Source organism: Bolinopsis microptera, chromosome 6, assembly GCF_026151205.1.
Source record: "Bolinopsis microptera isolate Bmic1 chromosome 6, MBARI_Bmic_1.0, whole genome shotgun sequence".
Classification (NCBI taxonomy): Eukaryota; Metazoa; Ctenophora; class Tentaculata; order Lobata; family Bolinopsidae; genus Bolinopsis; species Bolinopsis microptera.
The window spans coordinates 13326334-13342988 of record NC_087077.1 but is presented as its reverse complement, the minus strand read 5'-3'; the positions used below and the strand labels follow the sequence as shown (position 1 = coordinate 13342988).

Here is a 16655-nt window from a genome sequence, read left to right as displayed (position 1 = left end):
AATTACCATAAATCTATTTTATTTTCAGTTACACTACGCCTTGCTATTATACAAAATAATTATTAAATTATCTTATCATATTAAGTCAAACAACCAATGTTTACCATTTTTGACTTGAAAACATATTATGATAATATCTTGAGATAGGGAGTGTGTAATTCTGTCATTATGATTGAGGCTGATCGGGTCTACTTATCTAGGTTATGACGTAGTTACGATCGACCTTACACTTCTACACTCATAATTAGATCAGACTTCTTCTCAAAACCTTCCAACAAACCGACATATTCTGCCGCTGTAACAAGAGGGAGCTGTCATCATGGGACAACTATTCGCAAAAAAGAAACCAGTCTCGCGGATAACAGAACAAGACAAAGCTGTTCTAAAGTTGAAACAGACGAGAGATAAACTGAAGCAGTATCAGAAGAAGATTGTGGTGAATCAGGCTAAGGAGAGGATCCTGGCTAAACAATTACTCGATCAGGGGAGAAAAGAGTAAGTCAGTTATCTGATTATTGTAAATCGTCTGATCGGGATAGATTGTGATTGGAATAATATCGATATTAATTATTAATCCTTGATTTTATCTTAGATAAACTGAATAATTGAATCTCATAAATTTAATTTTATTTGTATCTACAATCAATCTACTTAAAAGTACTAATCCAATTTCACCCCTCAGCAAGGCGCTGAGGTTACTAAAGAAAAAGAAGTTCCAAGATTCACTCCTTGATAAAACTGACGTTCAGCTCGATAACCTCGATAAGTTGGTTAGTTACCAAAATATAGTACAGTGTACTTCTTCCGCAATCTGCAAGCTGTTAATCTTCACTTTTCCAAATTTATTGAATTCCCCGCAATGTAAACTTATGCAACCAATCATGTAACAAAATCGCTTCCTGTGCCCCGTAAAACTGATTTTAAACTCAGGTACAAGACATAGAGTTTGCCCAAGTAGAGATTCAAGTGGTAGAGGGACTGAAGGGAGGTAACGAGGCTTTGGATGCCCTTCACCAGATCATGTCACTTGATGACGTTGAGAAGATTATGGGAGATACTGAGGATGCTATCGCTTACCAAAATGTTAGTGGGACATTTTCAGTTTATTCATGATCATGACCCTTGTTGAATGATGGGATTCTTGTATCTTCATAATGACCAAACAAAGTCCCAAAAAAACTTTAACAATTAAGCATTGTTTTTAGGTGTAGAGGGCGGAAACTTTTTACCCTGTACTCCTATAAAAGTATATTTACCTAAAGTAGTACGATTATCAAATTCTTAAGAATGATAGATTATGTGCGTATCTCGTTAGATATCGGATCGAACACTTTGCTAATATAGAATATTTACCACCAGGAAATAGATGATTTGATGGCTGGTGGAGCCGGTGTTGAGCAACCTGATGAGGACGAGCTTCTAGCTGAACTCGGGGAACTCCTTGGAGATGAGGTGACAATTAGTTCATGTCCTGAATCTGACCAAACTTCATTCTTCTTAAAGTTTTTGTATGTTTTGAGACAGTGAAAACCAAGTTTTCGAAAAGTGTTAAATTTGATAGTCCCTCGAATTTTAAAATGGGTTCGCTTCACACTGGTCTTCTCCCAGGCTGAACAGGAGTTGCCTGATGTACCAGTGTCGGACATGGACCTTCCTGTGGCTCCAACACATGAACTTGAGAAAACTAGTGAGTTATAATTATAGTATATTAATAATTATTTATGTAATGCACAATCTCGATCGGTTTTTTACTAGACTTAGTGAGAAATATGAATATTCTTCTGTAAATTGATAATTTTGAAGAGGTAATTGGCAAGTACCTACATAATAATATTATCCATCCTTTAATAGCTTTATTTTCAGAATCACGAGATGATCCAAGAACGCTAGTGGCGTCATAAATTCATAATCTGTTATTTTTTATTTCTTCCTTAGCTTCTTTCGAGTATTAAAGAGTTAAAGAATATAGATACATCGACTAAATCTTATCGATGTTTTAAATCTAATGAATGAAATAATAATATAATAATATGAACGAACACTGTTAAATAATTTTTCCTATCATCATGATGAAAGTTAGTTGTTTTGCTTTTGTGTGAATGGGTTTGATCTGATACTGTAACTGCAATTTAAAGCACATAATGTAAATCATTTTTCTTAATTATTTAAATTACTTTTAGATTACTTACAACTGGATTGTGATGATTCTCGGACGTTCAAATTTCGAAAAAATATTGTGTCACTGAAATTTTCCAGTGGAGAAATTACTGAGGTCAAGAATTTTATAAGTTCATACAAATTGAAGATGTTTTTAAACTGCCCGAAGTGTGATAAGAGATTTTATCCTATGCTCAATGCTCATGTAGAATTAATCATAAGTGTAGAATTAATCATAAGTTTGTACATAATTTGAAGCAATAGATTTGCATGGGTCCAAGTACGTGAATTTTGAAGTATATTATATAATGTAACGTAGCTTTGTGAAGTTGTAATAATCTGATAGAATTAATTAGAATGAAAATGTATGAAATTTGAATTATTATATTAAGTCCTAATTAAAACTTTATTCGAAAAATGTATTTATTTGAATTTATTGACGTTCAGCCTAGTAAACTTAAAAATAGTTGTCATGCTCCAATCCTGCTCTTACCATAATCTGTAAGTTATATTTATTATGATAATATTAAGTTTATGCTTCTAGTATGAGTAATTGGCATTAAATCATTAATAATTAATTAATCGTATTTATTTGAACCAGATGTCACGAATTCTGAATTACAATCTCATCAATCTGTGGAAAAACATCTAGCCGCTTTATTGGCATGGAGAAGTTACAGAGGGCAATATCCCGGTTCAACTATGCAGAAGGCGACTGCTTCAAAATAGAAGCATTAATGGACATTTTTGATACCGTCAATGAAGGGAGCCCTCCAATTGAGGATCTTTGCATCAGTAATTTCAGTATGGAACAAAATGGTTTGTTTAATGAACCAATTTTGAATCATCAGATTAAATCTTCATAGATTCTTTATCTATTATTATAAGTTAGAACAGCATGCAAATTACAATGTAATAATATATTATTGCAAAGTATCTGAATACTTGAATACCACTCGTTGACTAACACTTTGGTCAAGCTCATATTGATCATTTTGATTTCAGAAGTTCTAAAGGTGCTGTCTCAAGACATGCAGTCTGTCTCAACAATAATAAGGCTTTTCAAGGACGAATCTGACAGAGGAGGTCCGCATACCCTCTACATATTTTTTCCTTTTCACCCTTTTGAAAAAAGGCAATAGTGAAAGGTTACGAATGGACGTTTTTGCAGAAAAATGTGGATTTTGGAAATAGCGGTAGGTGGGTCAAATATATGTCGTGTTCCTTACTTGCTTCCGTTCGTTTCCATGTCAACTTGCCGCGCGCACGCGCACGGGGATTGCTTGCGGAGATGTGGTGTATAGCTAGTATGTGGTCAATGAATGCGCGGCACTAGCGTATTTTAATGTATACTAGTAATGTATAGTATTTTGTAATAAGCCCAACTTGAATGTGGCACGCGTAGTCTACTGATGTTTCAATATGATTATTATAAGGTGAGCTGATTAGAGAGGCCTCCCCCAGCCTCGGATCTTAGGATTAGATTTGCAAAAATTCCTGAGACACAGGTGCAAAAGTTAAGACAGCAGAATAATCCTAAGACAGCAGAATAATCCTAAGACAAAATTTAAGAAATCCTGAGACAGCGAAAAATCCTGAGACAAAATTTAAGAAATCCCGAGACAGCGAAAAAACCTGAGACAAAATTTAAGAAATCCCGAGACAGCGAAAAAACCTGAGACAAAATTTAAGAAATCCCGAGACAGCGAAAAAACCTAAGACAAAATTTAAGAATCCTGAGACGCGCGAAAAAACCTGAGACAAAATTTAAGAAATCCCGAGACAGCGAAAAATCCTGAGACAAAATTTAAGAAAACCTGAGACAGCGAAAAATCCTGAGACAAAATTTAAGAAAACCTGAGACAGCGAAAAAATTTTAGATACAATTTATACAATAGCCACAAGAATATATACATGGATATTACATCTTTTAATTTCTTGCAAAGAATATAATAAATACAATATTACTAGGTATAGTAGGAATGTCAATAAGTCAATAGAATTTGTCTGAAACCTCTTATGTGCCTGCTAATGAAGTGAGTATCCCAGATCATATCTTTACAGGTAGGACTGTATAATGGGGGCCCGATGTTATAGCTTTATAGCGGACATCATCTCCCCCCCCCCCCCCCCCCCCTTACCCCTTCTTACCCCCAGTTCCATAGCGGATATTATGCCAAATTATTGGACGGAGATCGTCAACTAATATTTCTTCGGATATTTCTCCGGTTTGCAGTTCCATAACCTTATCCGGAGACCATCTACGGTAATTTTGTTGATTCTCACAGAGCAAAGTGCAAAGAAACTGCCGCAAACTGCTACAATCTCCGAGAAATCTATTTATTGACTAGCTTGCTAAAATTCATCGTCAAATTACCGCTGCTCGAGTTACCTAGCCAGGCCCATTTCAGTTTTGAGTACTAGAGTCGGTTATCTAGTCAAAGCCTAGCTTTTTTGTAACTTGCAAGTGCTTTTGCGGATTGTCGTGGATTTCGGCAAATAGTCGTGGATTTCGGCGGTATTTTCAGATTATTCTTCAATGTCCTCAAACCTGAGCACTGGGACTACTTAAGTTTTTGCTACTATCTGAATGATTTGCTCAAGCTACTGGCTCGCTAGGTTCAAAGGTTTATTTCCTATTTATCATGAAAAAAAAAATTGTGCTGGGTAAAAGTTTACACGGTGTTCACGCAGGTTTGAACTCCCAACCTCGCGCAGAGCTAGCCGATCGCCTGGCCGCCAAGCTACTCGGGTGATGTACTTATGAAATTTTTGATGTAATTATATATTTACCCCTTTTTACCCCCAGTTCCATAGCGGATATTATGCCAAATTATTGGACGGAGATCGTCAACTAATATTTCTTCGGATATTTCTCCGGTTTGCAGTTCCATAACCTTATCCGGAGACCATCTACGGTAATTTTGTTGATTCTCACAGAGCAAAGTGCAAAGAAACTGCCACAAACTGCTACAATCTCCGAGAAATTCCCGGAGAGCTTCATCTCCGTATAACTGTATAATACAGTAGACGGAGCCGGAGAATCATCACCGTAGAAATGGACCTCCGTCTAATAATTTGGCATAATATCCGCTATGGAACTGGGGGGTTAATCTGATTAAAAGCTACAAAAAATTCCAGAAATGAGATGGCTGGTTAAAACCTACCTTTGGAAAGCTCTGATGAACCTGCCTGTGGAGAAATAAACGCACTTAACTTCACCTCAATTGAGCAATAACTATTTATCGCTTATTACTTCATTTATTTTGGATGTACAGTGTGCTTCGTAACTAATTTATTATTACAAAGTTTACTTTCTAATAAGCTAAAACGACAACTAATCTTTCGTTTTACTCCCTACTGTACAGGTTTACTCGTCAATCCAGGTATATGAGAATGTGTGAGAATGGTCTTGAAACTCTGAAAAGAGGGAAGCAGTTTTGGGGACGGGGAGATTGAAGCAGGTGGCCCCCCGGCTTACAATTGACCCCCCATGCAATTACACTGAGTCAATTGATCTCAGTATAATAACATGGGGGTTAGGCGTAACAGATTTGCTGGGCACTGCATGAGAGCTTCTGACCAAGTTATCTCCTCTATCCTCCCCTGGCGACTTACCCAGTCCGGCCGTGGAACTGTGGAAGGAGACCACTCACCTTCCTGGACGTAGTAGCTCGTGACACTGGGCTCCAGTTGGACGACCTTCGAACTGTTATGTGCGATCAAGACGTGTGGAGGCAGACAGTGAATGGGAGTTCGATCGAGGATCGCCGAAAGTAAGTAAGTTGTTCAATCCCCCAGTACCTTTATTATTATAATTACCCTCCTAGGCTCCTACATCCTACCCGTTTTTGATGCTGTAATCTTCCCGTCCCCAAAACCGCTAATTCCCTCTTTTCATAGTTTCAAGACCATTCTCACACATTCTCATATACCTGGATTGACGAGTAAACCAGTACAGTAGGGAGTAAAACGAAAGATTAGTTGTCGTTTTAGCTTATTAGAAAGTAAACTTTGTAATAATAAATTAGTTACGAAGCACACTATACATCCTAAATAAATGAAGTAATAAGCGATAAATAGTTATTGCTCAATTGAGGTGAAGTTAAGTGCGTTTATTTCTCCACAGGCAGGTTCATCAGAGCTTTCCAAAGGTAGGTTTTAACCAGCCATCTCATTTCTGGAATTTTTTGTAGCTTTTAATCAGATTAACCCCCCAGTTCCATAGCGGATATTATGCCAAATTATGAGACGGAGGTCCATTTCTACGGTGATGATTCTCCGGCTCCGTCTACTGTATTATACAGTTATACGGAGATGAAGCTCTCCGGGAATTTCTCGGAGATTGTAGCAGTTTGTGGCAGTTTCTTTGCACTTTGCTCTGTGAGAGTCAACAAAATTACCGTAGATGGTCTCCGGATAAGGTTATGGAACTGCAAACCGGAGAAATATCCGAAGAAATATTAGTTGACGATCTCCGTCCAATAATTTGGCATAATATCCGCTATGGAACTGGGGGTAAAAAGGGGTAAATATATAATTACATCAAAAATTTCATAAGTACATCACCCGAGTAGCTTGGCGGCCAGGCGATCGGCTAGCTCTGCGCGAGGTCGGGAGTTCAAACCTGCGTGAACACCGTGTAAACTTTTACCCAGCACAATTTTTTTTTTCATGATAAATAGGAAATAAACCTTTGAACCTAGCGAGCCAGTAGCTTGAGCAAATAATTCAGATAGTAGCAAAAACTTAAGTAGTCCCAGTGCTCAGGTTTGAGGACATTGAAGAATAATCTGAAAATATCGCCGAAATCCACGACTATTTGCCGAAATCCACGACAATCCGCAAAAGCACTTGCAAGTTACAAAAAAGCTAGGCTTTGACTAGATAACCGACTCTAGTACTCAAAACTGAAATGGGCCTGGCTAGGTAACTCGAGCAGCGGTAATTTGACGATGAATTTTAGCAAGCTAGTCAATAAATAGATTTCTCGGAGATTGTAGCAGTTTGCGGCAGTTTCTTTGCACTTTGCTCTGTGAGAATCAACAAAATTACCGTAGATGGTTTCCGGATAAGGTTATGGAACTGCAAACCGGAGAAATATCCGAAGAAATATTAGTTGACGATCTCCGTCCAATAATTTGGCATAATATCCGCTATGGAACTGGGGGTAAGAAGGGGTAAGGGGGGGGGGGATGATGTCCGCTATAACATCGGGCCCCCATTATACAGTCCTACCTGTAAAGATATGATCTGGGATACTCACTTCATTAGCAGGCACATAGAGATTTCAAACAAATTCTATTGACTTATTGACATTCCTACTATACCTAGTAATATTGTATTTATTATATTCTTTGCAAGAAATTAAAAGATGTAATATCCATGTATATTCTTGTTGTTATTGTATAAATTGTATCTAAAGATTTTTCGCTGTCTCAGGTTTTCCTAAATTTTGTCTCAGGATTTTTCGCTGTCTCAGGTTTTCTTAAATTTTGTCTCAGGATTTTTCGCTGTCTCGGGATTTCTTAAATTTTGTCTCAGGTTTTTTCGCGCGTCTCAGGATTCTTAAATTTTGTCTTAGGTTTTTTCGCTGTCTCGGGATTTCTTAAATTTTGTCTCAGGTTTTTTCGCTGTCTCGGGATTTCTTAAATTTTGTCTCAGGATTTTTCGCTGTCTCAGGATTTCCTAAATTTTGTCTTAGGATTTTTCGCTGTCTTGGGTTTCCTTAAATTTTGTCTCAGGATTTTCCGCTGTCTTAGGTTTCCTTAAATTTTGTCTTAAGAATTTTCGCTGTCTTAGCTTATTTTGACATCTCAGGTTCGCTTAAATTTTGTCTCAGCTTTTTTTGCTGTCTTAGCTTTTCTTAAGCAGTTTGTCTTAGGAATATTTGCAAATCCAATCCTAAGATCCGAGGCTGGGGGAGGCCTTTAGAGCTTATATTAATAGTTATAGTGAAATGGAAATCTAGCGTCCGCCAAAACGAAACAACGGGTGCAATTCTTGTTTATGCTATATGTCATATCTTATCAAACGAATGGTAGATTGATGGGCCAGGAGGTTCATCATTGTTTTATTGAAAATGGTGTCATAGAGGTAATCTTGAAAGTGCTACCAAAAATAGATGATGACTTAAGCCGTCAATACATACTATTCATCCTATGCGTGTTTGTAAACATGGACTGCCAATCGAAAATTTGCCGGGAACGGAGCATTGCACGAAAAGGGGATATATTTTCTAATATTCCAATTTTGTTTAGTTTTGCTGATGTATGTGATAGAGCTGTTATCAAAAAGATACAGCCCCTTTTGACTTCAACTTACTCCATGTATTTGATAAACGGTGAAAAAGGATACTACAAGTCTATTGTAAGATCACACATTAAAAATGGAACAGTTTATAAATTTTTGAAAATGTCTATGCACTTGTCTTGCTCGAATGAACATTTTGAAGAGGATAATTTGTACAGTATGATCCATGCTTTCACTCGCATTGTCCATTGTGACTGTAATTCTGTTTATAATAGTCTAAACCATGGGCTCGATAAAGAATTTCTAATGATGAATAGGATTTTCTTAAAATATTTTGCCATGGTCTCAAAGGATGACTTACTTGACTTAAGGCGGGTAGTATTCCCGAGATCCATTGACAACAGTTCTCCACAGCTTTCTGTCCTCCATCAGTCTAGCTATCTCATCTACTGATTTCAGCCCAGTATCTGCTTTTAGGTTATCTAGTAGTGTTAAGTAAGGTCGCCCCCTGTTAGTATGTCCATGACTCGGCTTCCAGAGGATCAGTTTGTTCAGTGTCAGCTCCGGATGTCGGTGAGCATGACCTGCAAGTCTGAGCCTTCGTTGGGTTATCTTGGAGCTGACTTTGGGAAGATCACCGTACAGACTGTGGTTGCTGACATGGTCTCGATATTGATTGATGTTAAGGGCCATTCTTAACATTCGTGTATAGCAACAATCAACCATCTTCTCTAGCCTTTTCGTCATAGTCCAAGTCTCAGAACCGTATAGAAGCACCGACTCGACTAGTGCTGTGAACACTCTGGTTTTGATAGACTTTCTAAGGTTAGATTTCCAAAGTTTTTTGAGAGTGTGGCATGCTCCCCATGCTCTTCCTTTCCTAACCCTGATATCACTCTCACTGTCTCTGATTCTAGAACCAAGATAGGTAAAGTCTTCTCAAAGGATACATCATCATTTCAGTTGGCATTAGATAATATAATTTTTCATGTTAATACTGCAAGTGATGAGAGTGCTATTAAATTCTATGTGAAGCAAAAGCTCCACAAGAAGCTTTTTGCTGTCCTGATTTCTGAGCTACATGGCAAAGATATTGACTACAGCAGAGTGTCCTTCCTTCTGAAAACCCTGACTCTGCTTGGTCAACTGGAAACATTCCTCACTATCGCTGATGTTCGTGTTGTTGTTCCTTACTTGCCTGATCTCATAGACCCTGGAAAGCATTTAGCTCTCCGTGCTGATTCATTTGGTGACTCGTTATACCTTATAAACCATATAGTTTTTGTCCACCCTTTGCTTAAAGAGGATCACTTCAATCAATTGAAAGATTTAAATCTTATTCCCATATTGGTCCAGAATGCCAAAGATTATCGGGGCAAAGACTATCAAATTGAGAACTCTATTTGGGAACTCCTGTCATATTGCCTTTTGCCAAACCATCTTAAGGAAAAACTTCCATCTATTAGAGACATAGATCAATTCATCCCCTGCATACCAGTAATCATTGATGCCCTGAAGTCTCCTGACAGCCAGTTTCCCGAAAATTCGAAAGAGATGCTGATTCATACCATAATATTACTGTTTTATCATCTAGACAACTTCAGAAGTAACAAGATTCATCCCATTTATGCGCAGCTAAATGCTCTGCAAAAATGTGATCTTGTTTGTGGTATTAGTAGGGCTATAAGCCTGATTGAAAAACCAAGCTTACTTTTTGGAATTGTGAAGATTATTAGAATTTCGGCGTACATGTCTGACAACAAAACGGTTTTGAAAAAGTTTGTTGAGTATCTGCCAATTTTATCGAATAAGGAAAATAGTTTCAAATATTTTTTAAATCAGTACGATTCTGTTAACCATGCATTGCACAAAGAAATCGTGGTCATATTTACAAAAGCTGCTGCTTTTGTTTTGGATGAAATTGATCGGCATTTTTTGTCACTGTTGTTGCTGATTACGTTTTATGTCACTGGTTTCTGTTCAGAACATCTGAGCAAAAGGCGTTCTTTTCATCGGACCCATTGAGTTGCAAAGAGGACTTTGAGATTTTAGAAATTTGTAATGAAATATATGTTGATACTCTCAGGGCAACATGGAGTATGGTCGGAAAATATCCTGAGATCATCAAAACAGGAATGTCAAAATTCAGCTCTTCAGACTTTGGAGCATCTAACCATACTGATATTGTCGATTTGACGTCCTCAAGAATAGTACAAACAGTGGTTTCCTACCTTCATAATTCTGAGGAATACAGTCTATATTTTTTAACACAGCTGACTGCATAATTTGTAAAAGACTTGTCTCATGATTCGGTCAGTTCTGAGGAAAACAAAGTTTTGTTTCGTGACTTGATGCCTGCATGTAAGCGGTTTCTGGACGTTAACAACAACAAGGTGTTTGTGGAGAATTTGAAGTATTACATTGATGTTAACCAGGGTGTGCTGTGAGACGGATACATTCTTGATTAAGTGCTACATTCATTACAACTCTCATGCTGTATAAATGTGGAATCTCACGAAGCATGATAAAGTGCATTTACAAATTACTGGTAGATGAAGAGCATGATGATTACCATAAGGATTTTATAAGGCGTTGCATGACTAAATGTTAAAAAAATAGAAAAATATAAAAAAAGAACATTTCATTTTTACGTCATTTACATTTATTATTATTGAAAAAAATATCATTTTATAATTAAAGCATAAATTAAAGTATTTGTAACCAATTTCATCACAATTTATGTATTAAAATGTTGTACATATTATTGCAATTTAGTTTCAAGTTTTTTTTACTGAGTGTCGATGGACATTTGGACAATATACCGTTTTTTCAAAATCACTTTTTACTAATTTACAAAATATGTTTCTCTATGATAGTTAAGATGTGGCAGCTTTTTAACGTTTTACAATTTATTCTTCTTTTACAGCTATTTTATTTTAACATTTTTGACTTTTGCAAAGAGCCTAAGGTTTATTTTATGAACCTAGCATTGAATGTAATTTTGCATTTGGCTATGATTCGTTCATTGAGCAGATGTAAATCACTATTACCATAATTATATGTATTATATATAATAATAATTCAATTTGACTTTCAAATTTATGATTTCAATATCATTTTATCATCGTGTTAGCTGCCAATTAATTGTTTATTGCGTGACAACGTTCTTGGTTAATTGCATTAAATTAATTTTATGTATAAGATAATTTATAAAGTAACCTAACGATCATTTGAAATAACTTAAAATAATCAGGAGTTGTGATGACAGATTTACATCGAGCGATCCGTAAATTCAATAACGGAGTATCTATGAATAGCAAGTTGGATGGTCTCTCCACAATATGTACTAGTTTAGATCCTTCTACTTTTCCTGAGAGTCCCCCTCACGAGGCGGCTCGGAAAGGTGGGTTCATAAAATCCTAATGATAAATAAGCTGTTCAGCTATTCAACTTTTGCATGGTCATTGTTGATTTGCTAGGTATGCCATAGATAAATATGATATTGTACAGTCGTGATTGGGCTGCGGTAGATACTAAATTGTATCCAATTTTCAGTAACCATGCAAGTTTGAAACAATGCATATTTTTCAATCTTTAATGTAGACCTTGATTTTCAGTATTTTTGAAAGTCTTGGAGAAGGACCTAAAGATCGTTGACACGCTGTGTGAGTTCCTAGAGGAAGAACATATCAGAGACCCTAATGACGGTGACAAACGAATTCACTGGTTGCTGGCAACCATTTACTTCATTTCATGGAATCTTCAGGGCTCTAGGTTCAATGGACGTTTAATAGATAATGGGTTCATTCCTAAGCTCCTGCAGATCGCTCCTGAGCTAAAAGAAGAAGACCCCCAATTTTGGACTTTTATGATTCTTGGTCGGGTTATTCGCTGCAACTTTAAATCCTCTGCTTATTCAGAGAGGAGTATATTTATAAAGGATGCTATATTTTCAAAGATGGCTATTTTCATAGATATTGCTGAAAAAGCTAATTTCAAAACTCTGTTGGTGAGAAGAGCAACAGAGCTTTTCATAAACTACTTGAATACTGAAGAATGGCAGTACTACAAATCAACCGTTAAGTCTCTTTTGGAAGATGGTACATTGTTTAGGTTCACTAAAATGTTTTGTGATATGAGTCACGACAGACAGTTCATTGACATGTACATAAATCTTCTGATTAGAGCATTCTCTTACATATCGACTTGTGTTGAATATACGCCATACAGATATAAACTGCAGCAAGTCGAGATGCGATTATTAAATCGAATGGCAATCAAACATTTTCCAACTTTGTCCAAAGACCTTTCAGGCTCTGCATTGAGAATTACGGCGTGCACGATTAGGAAGTTGGTGAGGCTCGGTGACAAGGAGGATATTCGATTCTTCACCGAAAACAAAGTTTTCAAAAAGATGTCTGCCGTATTTGTGTCTGAGCTAAGCTCTAGAAATGCTGATTCTTCTAAACTGACTGACATAATCATGTGCCTTATTGCTGTGGGGCCGTCTTCAACTATCATCCAAAATCAAGATCCTATGTCACTGAAAGATGTCCGTGTTATCCTACCACATCTACCTAGTATGGTGGACTGTAAAAAGCATACTGCTATACCAGCTCCATTTCTTCAAAATCGAATATTGTTGGCATCGAACATTATAACAAGTGAAAATCTACTCAAAGATGAACATTTTACTCAACTCAAATCAGCGAACATACTTGCTTTGCTAGTGGAGACAGTAAAAGTATATCACGGTAAGAATCCTATGGTAGAACAGTTAGCTATGACGTTATTGATGTGGTGCATTGCTCCCCAACATTTGACCTGCAGGTTGACGCTGGAAGAGATTGATCAGATCCTACCTGTTATTCCTCTGTGTATGGATGTCCTTACAGGTAAAGATGAGCTTATATCACTTCATTCTGTTACTCCAATATGTGGGTTTCTTGTGACAAACTTGTCACGCATTAAAGAAGACCGAACCTGTTCTATCAGGCCACAATTAGATTATCTCAAAAAGTCTAATTTTGTGTCCGGCGTTTGCCAAGGTCTCATTCGGACTGACATTTCAGCAATCATATTCCAACTCATGTATGTCCTGGATAGATTTGAACAATTATTTGACAATAGAGAATTCATGAAAGAATTGGTTGATTTGTTACCTGAAATAGCGGAAAAACAGCACCGCTTTTTGGAGGTTGGTGATTCATTCGAGCAGTCAACAGCATTTATGTCAGTGTGTGTTTCAATAATGAAGAAGGCTGCAGCATATGTTTTGGATTATCTTGATCCCGCCTTTGTCGAGGATGTAATCGCTGATCAAGTGATAGCTGGCTGGACAAACTTTAGAATATTTGGAGATAGGATGTTCTTCTCGTCGGACTGTTTTGAAACTGAGGAGAATTTTGAACAGCTGGACTTGTGCGACGAATCCTTCATTGACACTCTTCGAGCAACTTGGTGTTTAATTGGTAAGTATCCAGAAGTAGTTAATGATAAACTACCTGCTGTACCCAATCTCTTGTTTATAGCCCATCCTCCTGACAAAGATATAACAGCTCTGACCTCTACAAGAATCATAAAAACAATCATTTCCTACCTCGACCATTCACAGAATAAGAGCCTGTCTTTTTTGATAGAGCTGACTGCATTTGTTAAAGACTTGTCTCATGATTCAGTTAGTTCTGAGGAAAACAAAGTTTTGTTTCGTGACTTGATGCCGGCCTGTAAACGGTTTCTGGATGTTAACAGCAACAAGGTGTTTGTGGAGAATTTGATGTATTTCATTGATGTAAACCAGGGTGTACTGTGTGACGGCTATATTCTTGATTAATTGGTACATTTTTAACGACACTCATACTGTTTAACCATTAACCTTGCTCATAATCAAAGAATTGATTGGTTCCTAAAATTCTGTTTGAATAAAATGAGTTATGAATAATGCATGTGATAGATTTCAAGTTTTCATTTTCAACAATTAAATTTAAAATCACTTAAGTTGACATTTTGAGTTGCTAATCCTAGCCCTAGGGGACCACACGGCACACCCATATTTTATATTATAATGTGTGTATGAGGGAAATTTGTGACTTGAGGCCTAATGACCTATTTAACTTGATTCAGAGATAAAACATCTTTATGCAGCCAAGTGCACACTCAACGTGCCTCTTTGTTACTAAAGTTCTGCGACTTCTTGGTATAATAAAATCTTTGGTTTTGATACGATCAATTACCATTAAATTTTTAAATGATTTTAAATATTTGGTTAAGTAATAGCACAATTAAATTTGTTTCAATTTCTAACTTTTAAAAGTTTATTTATAGGTTTATTATCTTTATATTTTATGACGTTGATCTCTTATTCCCCTTATTAAATTTTTTGATGATTCACATTATGATACGAGAATAGTTTTACCTAAGTTAATCTGATTGTTTTACATTTTTTATGATTCATTCGTTTTTGCTATAATATTATCTAAACTCGATTTTACAATAATCATGCCCATCACTTTATTCTATTATTGAAAAAAAACATTTTGCTGTAACTAAATAGGGTGCTGATCAGTTATACAGAAGTTGATAAATTAATAACAAAAGTTAAAAACTATATTATTATTATACCGTTGTTAAATTCTTAAATGACCAGCTCGGAAAGTCAAAACTGATTTCACTACCCTAGACATCATTTTATTTTCATAATGGAATCATGGTTATTCCAACAAATGCTGGCCATTCATTCAGCTATTCAGGAAATAATATGAGAATTCGATATATATTATAATTATTATATCATAATATACAATATCGAAGTCTCATATTATAATTATTAAAATAATTGATGTTAATCTCTGAATAAATCACCCAAAAAAATGTTTTATGATAAACTTACAGGTTAGCTAACAGTGAAATGAGTTTCGTGAAAGAAGGACCCACATTTTAGGGATCAGCTCGGGAGAACTTCTGGATGCAATTTCTGAAGATATTAAGCAATTAATGGAAGGTCTCTATAATGCTATTCAGCAGCTCAACGAATCAAGCGAAACGACCAACAAGGTCGCAGCTTTAGCGAGTATTACTCATTGTTTCCTTCTGGCCACGAACTCTGGTCATTTTTAGCTAATGAAAAAGGTAAGAAATTGTTAATAATTTCTGGATTCATTTCACAGGGTGTCCCAAAAAAGGAAAACAAATTACTTTTGTTCATAACTAACCTCGGATTTACTTACTTCGTTACTTCGTTACTTCGTTGAGTTCATCCGTGGAGCCGGAAGGGTCATCAGATATCTGATCACCTGGATGGCGAGTAGTCAACCAGTGAGTTTGACCAACTGCAGCTGTAGCCGGCAACCGGAGGGTTGTCCGGTATCAAAGCAAGAAAGTTCGACAAACTACACTTAAATATGTCAAAGGATGAATCAGCCTTTACTGTGTGAGGCACTTTGTTCCACAGCTTCGGTCCTTGAACTGCAAAAGACCTGTCGTGTAGTGACTGGTTTCGTAAGGAACTTGACTTTGACAATGAGGGTATAACAGCTACATCACCTTGTCTTGGTGTCACCTTGAACTTGATATCACAGCAGTTTGGTACCACATTATGGAGAATCTTCCACATCATCAGGATGTGAGGATGATATACCTCTCCCGTCTGCGCTGTAGAGACATCTATTTAAGCTGTGCGAGTCTTTCCCAGTAGTTGAGATGTTGAAGACCGCCAATACGACTGGTGAAAGTTCTTTGCATCCCCTCTATCAGCTGTATTTCAGTCACCTTGGTAGGGCTCCAGAGTGGGTAGCAATACTCCAGTAAGCTTCTTACTAGTGACTTGTAGAGAGTAGTCATTACGGTCTTGTCGCGAGTTTTGATCTCACTGAATACCCAAGATAGCGTGCTCCTCGCTTTGGGTACCATGTTGCCGATGTGTGTCGACCAGCTAAGATCACTTGAAACCATAACTCCAAGATCTCGGACGTTTTCGACAGGGTAAAGTATGTCCTGACTGGATACTTTGTAACGCAGTGTTTTGGCAAAGAAGGGTAGTTCGGGGAATGAGCTCTTAATGTTATGGAGGTGATTTAACAGCTCGAACTTCTGCTCGTGAAGCTTCATTTAACGGCTTGAAACTTCTCAAGTCGTGTGCTCCAGAATCTGTGTTAAAACTTTCAAGGCAAAACTCCACCAAAAAACCTATTCAGTTGGTCCATTAATTTTTCTACCAGATATGCCCGTCACGATCTTCACTTTGTGAG

The 16655-nt window shown here is 36.9% G+C and overlaps 2 protein-coding genes across 2 annotated transcripts; both read left to right on the top strand.

The window, feature by feature from the left end:
- Positions 1–198: 198 nt before the first annotated feature.
- Positions 199–2579, top strand: LOC134816534 (charged multivesicular body protein 6-like). The gene is made up of 6 exons (XM_063825420.1): positions 199–495; positions 683–770; positions 931–1083; positions 1360–1452; positions 1609–1687; positions 1864–2579. Exons 1-6 carry the CDS (start codon positions 320–322, stop codon positions 1899–1901), a joined length of 627 nt encoding a protein of 208 aa, XP_063681490.1. The 5' UTR covers positions 199–319; the 3' UTR covers positions 1902–2579.
- A 9079-nt stretch (positions 2580–11658) lies between these two features.
- Positions 11659–15126, top strand: LOC134816875 (uncharacterized). The gene is made up of 2 exons (XM_063825876.1): positions 11659–11812; positions 12027–15126. Exons 1-2 carry the CDS (start codon positions 11671–11673, stop codon positions 14240–14242), a joined length of 2358 nt encoding a protein of 785 aa, XP_063681946.1. The 5' UTR covers positions 11659–11670; the 3' UTR covers positions 14243–15126.
- The last annotated feature ends 1529 nt before the right edge of the window (positions 15127–16655 follow it).

Coding starts and splice junctions, on each gene's coding strand:
- LOC134816534 (XM_063825420.1), top strand. CDS start 320: ATGGGACAACTATTCGCAAAAAAGAAACCAGTCTCGCGGATAACAGAA. Junction 496..682: donor CTCGATCAGGGGAGAAAAGA/GTAAGTCAGTTA, acceptor TTCACCCCTCAG/CAAGGCGCTGAGGTTACTAA. Junction 1,453..1,608: donor GGGAACTCCTTGGAGATGAG/GTGACAATTAGT, acceptor GTCTTCTCCCAG/GCTGAACAGGAGTTGCCTGA.
- LOC134816875 (XM_063825876.1), top strand. CDS start 11,671: ATGACAGATTTACATCGAGCGATCCGTAAATTCAATAACGGAGTATCT. Junction 11,813..12,026: donor TCACGAGGCGGCTCGGAAAG/GTGGGTTCATAA, acceptor CTTGATTTTCAG/TATTTTTGAAAGTCTTGGAG.